The sequence below is a fragment of the Cicer arietinum genome, chromosome 6 (genome assembly GCF_000331145.2).
Source record: "Cicer arietinum cultivar CDC Frontier isolate Library 1 chromosome 6, Cicar.CDCFrontier_v2.0, whole genome shotgun sequence".
Taxonomy (NCBI): domain Eukaryota; kingdom Viridiplantae; phylum Streptophyta; class Magnoliopsida; order Fabales; family Fabaceae; genus Cicer; species Cicer arietinum.
This window is the reverse complement of record NC_021165.2, coordinates 18,009,478-18,020,624: the sequence shown is the minus strand read 5'-3', so window position 1 is coordinate 18,020,624 and position 11,147 is coordinate 18,009,478. Positions and strand designations below refer to the sequence as shown.

The 11,147-nt window shown below is 33.4% G+C and overlaps 1 protein-coding gene across 2 annotated transcripts in view; it reads right to left on the bottom strand.

The window, feature by feature from the left end:
- Positions 1–1,954: 1,954 nt before the first annotated feature.
- LOC101505357 (uncharacterized) overlaps positions 1,955–11,147 on the bottom strand; it is a 15,767-nt gene continuing 6,574 nt past the window's right edge. Inside the window, exons 9-16 of one of the 2 annotated variants that reach the window (XM_004505266.4) lie at positions 7,337–7,604; positions 7,173–7,239; positions 6,384–6,454; positions 6,219–6,308; positions 4,597–4,705; positions 3,669–3,760; positions 3,079–3,184; positions 1,955–2,344 (exon numbers count right to left, since the gene is read on the bottom strand). In XM_004505266.4, coding sequence (XP_004505323.1) covers positions 2,232–2,344; positions 3,079–3,184; positions 3,669–3,760; positions 4,597–4,705; positions 6,219–6,308; positions 6,384–6,454; positions 7,173–7,239; positions 7,337–7,604 — 916 coding nt within the window. In that variant the 3' untranslated portion in view covers positions 1,955–2,231. Of the gene's footprint in view, positions 2,345–3,078; positions 3,185–3,668; positions 3,761–3,842; positions 3,938–4,596; positions 4,706–6,218; positions 6,309–6,383; positions 6,455–7,172; positions 7,240–7,336; positions 7,605–11,147 lie in introns of those variants that run through there. The other variant, XM_027335914.2, reaches the window with a different exon arrangement.

Sequence of the window (11,147 nt, the reverse complement as noted above, 5' to 3'; positions counted from 1 at the left end):
ATTTTCAAAAATTTCAATTCAACCAATAAATATGGATATCATAAATCTGAATATATTAAGTTTAAATTCGCAATTATACAAAAAAAAATTATTTTTTATTTTTTATTTTATTTTAATTCATTTTTTGTTTTTATTTTCTGATAACGAGTAAATATTAATTATTTTTATCATACCCCATCCAAATCATGTATGATTATGATATAAATTATTAAAATCTAATATTGATCGGTCATTAAACTAACTGTACAAATTTAATACTTTATATTTTAATAATGTTGTCATTTAAAAAAATTATTATAATAAAATAAAAGATAAGAACGATTAATGAAATAAATTATTATTTTTTAAATATTACAATACAATCATTAAAAGAACGATTAGATATTACTATATTTTTTATTGTGATTTAGTCACTTAGAAATAATAAAGAACAAAAGTTGATAACAAAAATATTTCAAAAAAAAAATTTCGAAACAGATATTAGAAAAATAATAAATTACCAAAATAGATTAGATAAGTTATCCGTTTAAGAATCCTACCCCGATCATCTAATATTATAAATATTTCGAATAACAAAACAAGGTTGAGTTAAAATGATGTTTATATAAATTATTTTTACTTAAAAAAATTGATATTCATTTGTTCAAGTAAAAAATATATATTGATCAAAAGTAAATTTATAGTTGTTAGATAAATATGTGAACACGCCAACCAAATTATTGATCGATTGATTATGTTTGTTTCATGAAAAAGAAAGAATGCAGTTATTACCTATAAATGGGATTGCAAAGAAATAAAGTATTACTAATAATATATTGATTTGAAGTTGTAGTACATTAACTATATAGAGGTGACAAATTCTATATATATATATATATTAAAGGGAGGGTAATACGGGTGACGATAGACCCATTTCAAATATATGTATATATATTTCAGTCTTGAAAGGAATTGAGAGTTTTGTGAGGAGAGAGCTTGAAAAGATTTGTTTGATTTATAATACCAAATTCCTTTAATTTGAGAGATTTTAACAATTATATTAGAGAAGATTTGTTTAACAAATTCTTCATATATTTTTATGTTGTTATAATATTTTAATAATCATTCAAAATCGAGTCAAATAATTTGATTTATGAGTCAGATAATCATTCAAAAGACAATTAGAAGCTAGTCTACCTAAGAACAAAGTCTGATTCTTCACCAACAAACAAGATTGAGTGACAATAGTCAAGCCCATAACGCCAATATCGTGCAATATTATATATAGAAATAAAAATTTATCTTCTTTTCCATATTTTTAGTTTCTAACCTGCAACGACTTCATAGACCAAACACAAGATCTCCTTCCATCTGTCATCAACATTATAATATAGGGAACATCTCCTAAGATGGTCGTCAAAATATGAAGGTTAAAACGTGTGAAATAAACTAATTAGTTGAAATAAATCAATCATCACATCTCAATCTTTCATATTCACTCTTGTGAAGTATTACCCAATGAGTAATTAAAAGGTAGTTAGCAGCTACAATAATGGGTCCACAACTTTAACTATATCCTTATATTAACCATGATTAGAAAGAACTAAAGGAAGAAATGTGCAAAGCCAATTTTTTTACTTAAGTCCAAGTATACTACAAGTTAATCTAACATAACATAACTTGCAAACTCAATAGTTACTGTTATTATCATCTAACTGCTTTGTGATTAATGAACTTCCCTTTTCCTGCTTTTCATCTTTCAATTGCTCTCGTACCTTTTCAGTATAAATTAATTACTTTGAGAACATCCCACCATGTCCCTTCACTTTGGATCACTAGCTGTTACCCAAGGACTTAAAATTGCAATTCTTTAAGTTCATTATTTTTTCCTCTTTATTTCTTACTTTTCAATTTCATCAAACTCATGGGAAGTAACAAAAAGAAAAAACACAAATTAAAAGGGGGAAGAGCTAAATAATCAGCAAAAACCAGATGTAATCAACTAACTTGCCAATTCAGAAGAAATTATATTTTCAAGACATAATAACTATCTCAAAAAGGATGACAAAAGTTTTCATGAGAAGCGCGCTTCAAATCAGCCATTAAATAAGAATACTAGCATTTTCTTACTTTCTAAGTTTCCTTGCTATCAAAGGCACAAAAATTGCTTCCTTCACATATGTCTCTTCCCTCCTTGTTTTGGGTTGGGAGTTGAGATAAGAGAGTAAAGAGAAAAGTGTTCCAGACGATGATCACTCAATTTTAGTAGTGTTTGTTGTTTCATAGGCAGCATCGGCAGAAGAGGTGTCCATATCATTCAGACCTAGGTCTTCATTTTGATCCCATGACCTCTCATATTCCTCAACTGGATAGATATCATGCCAATAAAATGTCAATATAACACATTAATATATTAAGTTGAAGATCTATGCAGTCAGGTGTAGATAACATGCCAATAATACTATCGGACTTACTCCTATATTCTATCTTACTCCTATATTCTATGTTACTCCTATATTCTATCACACAATTCCAATTATGCACTTTCCTAAGGGCACATATTTAAAAACCCACGCCTGAAAAGGGAAATGTCAAGGTGGTTGCTCATCTATCCCCCATGTTTACTCAAAATGTGCAAAAAACACTACCGAATTGGAGCTTCCGGTAACATAATTAATCCATTTTTCACTACCGGATATTTTTGGAGGGGTGGGTGGGGAAAGCATCGCCCAAATGTCAATTGCAGATATCGATCATTGGCATACACTACAAATCCTTGTGTTTATTTTACCAATTACCAATAATGAGGACACCAGGAATGATATGGTCCCCAGTTAAGTGATAAATAGAAAGTTGAAACCACATCAATACACAAATTAAGTGCACAAGACCATAAAACTTAAGACAAGAAAATAATTATGTTTTTATTTCAGGCCACTGTGATCAAAACATACATCAATAAAACTGACAGAGAAGAATGCCGTTATGTACAAAGAAGCCTGGCCCCATATCAAAACAAATATACAAAATTCCAATTCAAACTTGGAAATGGAAACTGCATTGAATAAAACAATCAGAGATTAATTAAGAAAAACTTACATGTTAATTGATTGTCGTCTTTAAGATCATCAGTCACAGGTGCTATAAAAGAATTAGCTAATGCATCATCAAGAATTAGGGTCCAAGCCTCATCCAAGCTAAGAAGCTGCACAGCATGAAAAGACACAGGTTATAGTAATGAGTTCTTAGACCTCATACTTCATAGCTACAGCCTACAGGCTTAAATAGGCTAGTCATAAGGCCTTCAAAGTCAGGAAGATATTGATAATATGACAGCTTCAATTTGTTAACCGTAATGTATCCCATAAGTTTTGTGAGAACACCAGCTGTTTTAGCCCAATGTTTTGTCTGACTGTTGTGAGAAGGTACTTGATTAAAATTCCTCGGACTATTTCCCCTTTTTTTTCTACCACATAGTTAAAGAGAATTTATTGGAGACACAAATGAAAATATAATGCATCTAGTTATGTATTACTCCTAGTCGTGCTCTTTTTCCTGGTTAGCCATAAGTGAAACAATGAAAGAATCTGATAGCAAAGTACCCCTATATGGCGAAGGCCTGGAGGAGAAGAAATACAAAACCAAGATACATAAGAATTTTAGTCCGACTCTTATATAGTATGTCATACCTTGTCTAGCCTTGATTTAAAGTCTAGCCACTTGCTTCTTCTATTTTCATCAAGACTATCTCCAAAAGTAAACCCGTGGACCCTTTCAAGGCCTGTATATGCAAATCAAATCAATAATATCCTAACTATCGAGCAAAGATATATAGATTGTAGTAAAATAAATCAGAGGAGAACCAGGAAAATCTTGAACATGTGGATGACAGAGCAACTTGAAATTCATCTTAAGAAATTTTTCATTTTAGAAGGCTGCTGCACCCAAGTTCCAAATTCTTGCAAATTCAAAATAAGACTATTCAAAATAGATCCAAAAAGGGTGGGAACTTTGTAGCACCAAATTGCCTTTTTAAAAATGCTTTTCCCAACATATTTGTTGTAGGTTATTGGATTAGAAGAAATAACTTTTAGGTTTAACTAACCTAGAGGTCGGTAAACTATTTAGAAACTCTATGAACTAGCTTTTTGTAATTGGGTCTTTGAAGTTGTCAATAATTTATAATTAAATCCCACAACTAAAAAGCTCGGAGTCCTTGAACTTTTAATAATTTGTAATGGGTCCCTAAATCCAAGAACCTAATTAAATATTTTTACAAGTTCAAAGACCTAATTAAAAACTTTCTAGTTTTTCTTCGGTAATAAAAAACTTTGTAGTTTGGAGACCTAATTACAAATTATTGATAAATTTAAGAACCTTTTTAAAAATCCTCAAATAGTTTGAGTACCTCCAAAGTAATTAAACCAAGTTTTTAGACTGATAAAACTTGACAAGTCTTGATTGATTGCCTTGTATAAGTGGTGCTCAATATGGTGCAAGTTCCTATCATGGTACTACTATTTGGCCTTTCGATTTTAATTCCACAGTAGTTACTCTTAATTTTGCCACCATATGAGACATCACCTTGATGTAGAGAGAGTGAGAGAGCACACTTACTTTCACTGATTTTTGTAATTAAACCTTCAACAGTTGTAACAAGTCCTCCTAGGGTGCCGCTTGCCAGCTCCAAGTCAAGTTCAGGAACTGTTACACCTGCAGTATCAGACTAATCGAACCAAACTAATTCAGTCAGCTATATAGCATAGCATGTATGAAGAGATATAAATCAAATTTGTATGTCACAAATAATTAAAAAGGTGTTTAAATGATTATAGACAGATAATCAACAGCCAGGGGAATAAATGAATGCTGAGAGAGTTATAAATACAATATCACAACATTTTTGAAGGTTTAATTTCTCACCAGAAAAATGTATGAGCACTTCACCACTTATAGTATACATATCATTGGAAACAATGTCATCAGATGATATGATTAATTTCTTAAAATATGATGATCTCATCTTATATTATCTCTTAAAATTAGAATTAGGTTTCCATTTTTCTTAATTACTATCATGCTTTCTTCCCCTGCATGATTAGAACTAGGAGTCTAGTCTTAGTATGAATAAGAGCTAGTACTCAGTCTTTGTGCGGTAATTATCCAATCATAGTCAAAACTATAAGTCTTTATTTTTTATCTTCTTTCATTTTTTTATCGACTTCAACATGGTTTTCGGGTGGTACTCAAGATCTGCTCTGTGGTAACTAAACTGTCGAGTTCCCACCTTTGTAGTCTTAATTCTTTTATAACAGTGTCATCATCTCTCCATATACTACTTTTTTGTCATCCGTACAAAAATGGCAACAGTTCTTTCTCTCCCAAGTTTCTTCTGTCAGTTTTTTTTTTAAGTATCATATCCGGCATGATCCCTTCCAAACACATGCATTAACTACCGATACACTACATGTCAATTCCCTTTCAATGTTCACACACTTTTCCCAAGCCCTTCTACCATGGTCTGAGACCATCAGCACTATGGCCTCTCAGATTATATAGTTCAATTATATTTTTCTAGAGAGTATATTTGTGACGAACTCAAACTTTAATAAGCTTTAGCTTGGTGAGGAGTATTCAATTCTATTAAAAATATCTTAATTATTAGTAATTAATCTTGTGCCATAATCATAATTAGAAGTCTTTATTTATTTTCTATCCTTCCTTATCTTAAACACTATATCGTCAACAAGAATACATTGATATCAAAATGGCCCCAATGTGGCACAAAGAAATTTGATGAAATGAACAATTTCAGACTTATGATAACCACAAACTGAAAAGTTGATTGTTAAAAAGATGATACGGTTTCATCCTGGTGTAGTAACATAATTAGAGAATAGAACCAAAATTACAATTTCAAAGTGGCATTTGGAATTAGTCAGCGTGAATTTTTCTAGGTTCCATACAAATAATCACATTTTCTGGTAAAGGTTTTGATGCTTATAGTAACCCTGAGAATGCAAGCAATAACTACAACAGCCGAAGTCCCTTCTCTGCTAAAATGTACTCTCTTACTGTTCCCAAATTGGAGTAATTATTACACGTTTGAAAAAAGAAATGCGATGCGCTAAATGGTTAAATGCAAAGGGCCAATGTTTAGTCACTATATATATAAACAACAGAGTGCATGTGTTGAGAACTTGAGATTTGTCAAAATCTGGATATAGAAAATAACAAACCTTAATCACGTCGCGACTCAAGTCATTGATATTTTTCACATTAAGTGTAATCTTTTTTCCTTTTTCAGGAATTCGTCCACCGGGTTTCACCTGCATGGTAAAGAGCAATAATTACCCCAGCCCCGGCCATCAAAAGAGAAAACGACGCACAGAATCAACAGATACCTCAGAGTTGCGATAACCACAAAAATCACATGTAGATGCCATAACAATTACTTCTTGGAAATATGGAATATCTATACAATGTTAAGCTCAATGAAGTGTATATACGAACTTATGAGATACACAGCTCATACTACAATCAGAACTTATGAGATACACAGCTCATACTACAATCAGAATTGGCAGGTTGCGCAAATTTTAAGTCAGGCATTTTTAACAAAGCAGAGGTTTGGCTCCTCTAATGTGAGGGGATCACTTTAGAAAGTGAAGTGCAGTGTTAAGGTTTGTTACCTTTAGCATGTGCACATATTTTATTACAAACTTAATTCTGAAAGTTTCCGATTAATGGTTTTAATTTTACACTACACCTTCCAAATTGCACCCCTCAGTTTTAAATAGGCCCAAATCCCAAAGAGGAAAATATCTACAGTCTTTGCCTTTCAGCAAAAACAGGATATTTTATCTGAAATGCGGTTATCAAAAAATATTATTTACTCAACAGAGTGGCTAAAGCTTTAAAAGTAAATCAAGCATGGATTCAAAAAAAGAGGTCGATACAAAGATAGGGATTAAAGGAATAAATATGTCAACTGTACTTTAAACAAAATCAGCATTAAATCATTTAATTATTCCTCCGGCAAACCCTGTAATCTCTTGCATATACAAAATATGTATCCTTAAGCCAATCATTTGAAATTTAATTGTCATTGAATGCTAAAAGCCTAAAACAGACACAGGTAACAAACACGTGTAAGGAGTCTCTCCGAAGTATGAAAAATGGTAAAAGGATACTGGTGACAAACATTCGAGTCTCACATTTAGCAACACAAGTACCACAAGTTGATGGGAAAGTCATCACCTGTCCATACAATAAGCAATATGAAACTGAATGGTCAAACAACAAAAAAGACCAAAGACCAACCTTTAGCAATACCATACATTCCAGCTTAAAATACCTCTTCTGGTGCAGAATATCGAAATAAGGCATCTGCAATTTCTGTACTGTTGCTTTGTGCAATGGCTCGATGACCAGCTGCTGCCCCAACTGACCCATGTGGTTCTCTCGTGAATCGCTCAGAAGCCACGGCTTCTCCACCTTCTGGTGCTTCATCACGAGTTCTTTCAATTTGCGTAGAATCATCGAGATATCCCAACAGTGCTTGTTGCTCAGGAGTTCGCTCATAAAACTTGATAGTCAGTGATGGATCAGATGACGGTGCAAACCTATTCACATAATTATGTAATCCATTTAAATAAAATAGAAGTTACAAGGTTTGACTAATGTCAATGTTAAAAGTCTCACATCGAATGAGATACAGTCTGAAGATGTTATGAGGGGGAGGCACCTCTTACCCTTACAAGTTGGTTTTGTAATGGTTGAATTTTAATACGGTATGAAACCTATCCGTATCTGTTGGCTACCCACTTTTGGGCCACTTAGGTCACAGTCCAGATGTCTGGTCGTGAGCGTGAGAGTGTATTAAAAGTATCACATCGATGAAATACAACCTTAAAATGAACTTATAAGTGAGAGGCACTCTTCATTTTACGAGCCAATTCGATTTTATAAATGTTGAGTTAAACTCAACCCAAATTGTAAGAATTAACTAGTTCCAAATAAAGTGCAATACTGTCTCAAGAACAAATATAGGCTTCTATCCAAACTGATTTATAATAAAAGATTATAAAATGTAGTACAGATTGGAGCAATTTTTAGAGTACCAATCCAATTTTTATCAAGCCACTAAAACTCACTTAAAGAGCGTAATTTTGAAACAATCAAGTTTCTCAATTTTTTTAAGATTCGCTGTGAAACAGGTTTTAGGCTATTTCTAAAATATCCTTCATAGAATATCTCAAGAATTAGAATAAATTATATTTATTGAAATTGAAATATATTGGTAATACATCAAATATATTTATACTAGATTACTAAACAACCAAATCTTATGAGTACTCATATATAACTAAATCCCTACTAGTACTCCTATATAACTGAATCCCTAATAGTACTCATATATAACTAAATCTCTACTAGTACTCCTATATAACCGAATCCCTACTAGTACTCCTATTCAACTGAATCCCTATACTTCAGGGATATTAAACCGAAACATATTTTGACACTCCCTTTTAAGCTGGTGAATAGGTGTTCTCCATTCCCAACTTGAATACAATTCTTTCAAAGTTGCTATTGTTTAACCCTTTAGTTAGAAAATCTGCAAGGTTGTCATGGGAGGAGTTATATGGAGCGCAAATTAGGCCAAAAAGAAATCTCAAGTTGCTGCAATGAAGGCGGCAAAAAGGTCACAATGAAGGTGGCTAAGAAATAAAAACCGCAATGAAGACGGAACCGCAATGAAGGCGGCAAAAAGGGCCACAATGAAGGTGGCTAAAATTTCAGGAAAATAGAAACAGCAATGAAGGCAGTAGGTTTATGCGGAAGCAAATAGGTATAAAAAAATCTCAAGTTGCTACAATGAAGCCAGCAAAAAGAAATCTCATGTGGCTGCAACGAAGGCAGAAAAAAGGGCCACAATGAAGGTGTCTAAAGTTTCATGAATATATAAACCGCAATGAAAGCGGTAGGTTTATACGCTTTATCCCACCTCTTAAATTTGGGATCTGTTTCTTTGGGGGTTCATCTGTATAGTATTCTGCCATCCCTTTATCTTTGAAAAATGTGCGCACAATTTGAGACTGATTCAAATAGTTCTTCCCATTCAACTTGTGAACGGATGAGAGGTTTTGCAATTCGGCTTGAAATTTTTTATTTCCTCTTTCAGTCTCGGTTCCATTATGAATCACTACTCCTTCTCCCGTCATGGATGAAAAACAAAAAACAGCAAGTTTCTCTTATTTACAATCTACGAAAAAACGGCGGCAATGGTACAACACTCCCCCTCAATCTAAAGCTTAACTTTAGCTTGCTACAAGAAAACAATGTTTTGCTCCACAAAATAATAAAAAATATGGATAGGCAACTCAGGGATGCATTTGAATTCGGAGAGAATTGTTATAAATGTAGTCTAGCCAGATAGCCTGATCGATCATCAGTTTGAGAGAAATTCATGGCAAGTAATTGAACAAAGCAAGCTCCGTTCTTCTAAAAGACTGCATTTGAAAGCTTCAAAACAATAATATCAAAAACTCAAAATATTTAAACTTGAATATGTTTCAAGGAGAGAGCGGCATGCTTCAGGGAGATAAAGGCACAACCAGTACATCATTTATGAAAAGACCTGCAGAGGGGAGCCGGAGACAGGTGCATGCATTCTCACGCACGAATTTGGTGGGGGTGCGTCAGACCCATACGTAGAGAAGATGGACGCGCGGTGGATTGCGGCGGTGTTTGTTGACTTTGAATGCGCACTAGAAAATTCAATGGTGTTGAATTTTTCTTGACTCCTAGGTAGTAATTTGATTCGATGTTGCAGTTTGAAGGTTGAACTACAAGCTTCATAGAACAGTGCCACGAGCTTCTTGCTGCCAAGCAGGATTTGATTGATAAAGCTCAGAGAGTTCTGATTGAGAATAGAAATTTGTTGCAGCGTATGAAATCATCTGTTGACATCCCTTTTACCAGTGAAGATGATGTTGCATTCACTAACTTCAAACAGGTGATTGATGAATGGACAGATCAAGAATAGAAAGAAAAAATAAAACAAAGTCATTGGAAAAAAACACACAGTGAAAGCGGTGCTTTTGGGGGCAGGTATAGCGTCGTGGTTGCTAGAAAGGCAGCTGGAGCTGATGGCAACAAACGACTCTATGAAACCAAAAAATTGAAACACTGAAAAAAGTGGTGCTGCCGGCGGCATTTGCCGCCGCCGATAGCGGTAATGAAGCACAAAGACAGATCACAAAATCAGAACCTGCTCTGATACCATCTCAAGAATTAGAATACAATTATATTTATTGAAATTGAAATATATTGGTAATACATCAAATATATTTATACTAGATTACTAAACAACCAAATCCTATGAGTACTCATATATAACTAAATCCCTACTAGTACTCCTATATAATTGAATCCCTATTAGTACTCATATATAACTAAATCCCTACTAGTACTCCTATATAACTGAATCCCTACTAGTACTCCTATTCAACTGAATCCCTATACTTGAGGGATATTAAACCGAAACTATTTTGACAGAATATCCTCTTCTTTCATAGTCTCTTAATTCTCTTGTCAAACTGCAGACAAAATAGAGAAAGTTACGAGACATTCTTTGGTCATAAATTAGGGTTGCCTTGAATCTTATCATTGCAAGATTCAGTACTGTTAAATATCTGGTATAGCCCCGATATACCGCAATTTAATGGTGGGATTTGAGGCTTCTGCTATTACTCCAATATGCAAAAGATCAATTGCTAAGGATGAATAGTGGTGAGTTAGCTAGAAAGCGGTGTGGCGGTGATCACAATAATAGCGGAATATTTGGTTTTCACATTTTATTTCCTATTAGTAACACTAAAACCACTTTTAAAAAACATTAAAAAATTAATTGGATGAGTTGGTAATCATGAGATTTTTAAAAAAATTAATTGGATGAGTTGGTAATCATGAGATTTTATATAACTTCCCACACGACCAAGTACCTACACTTATCATACGACCTAAACCTACCACAAAGCCTTGTCTTCATTGTCTTCTCTTCATTTCTTTCTCTTTTTCTCTTCCTCTGTTTTTTTTCTTTTTCTTTCTCTTCTTTTCTTCCTCTACTTTTTCAACCCTCTGTTTTTTCGTTTTCTTCCGAT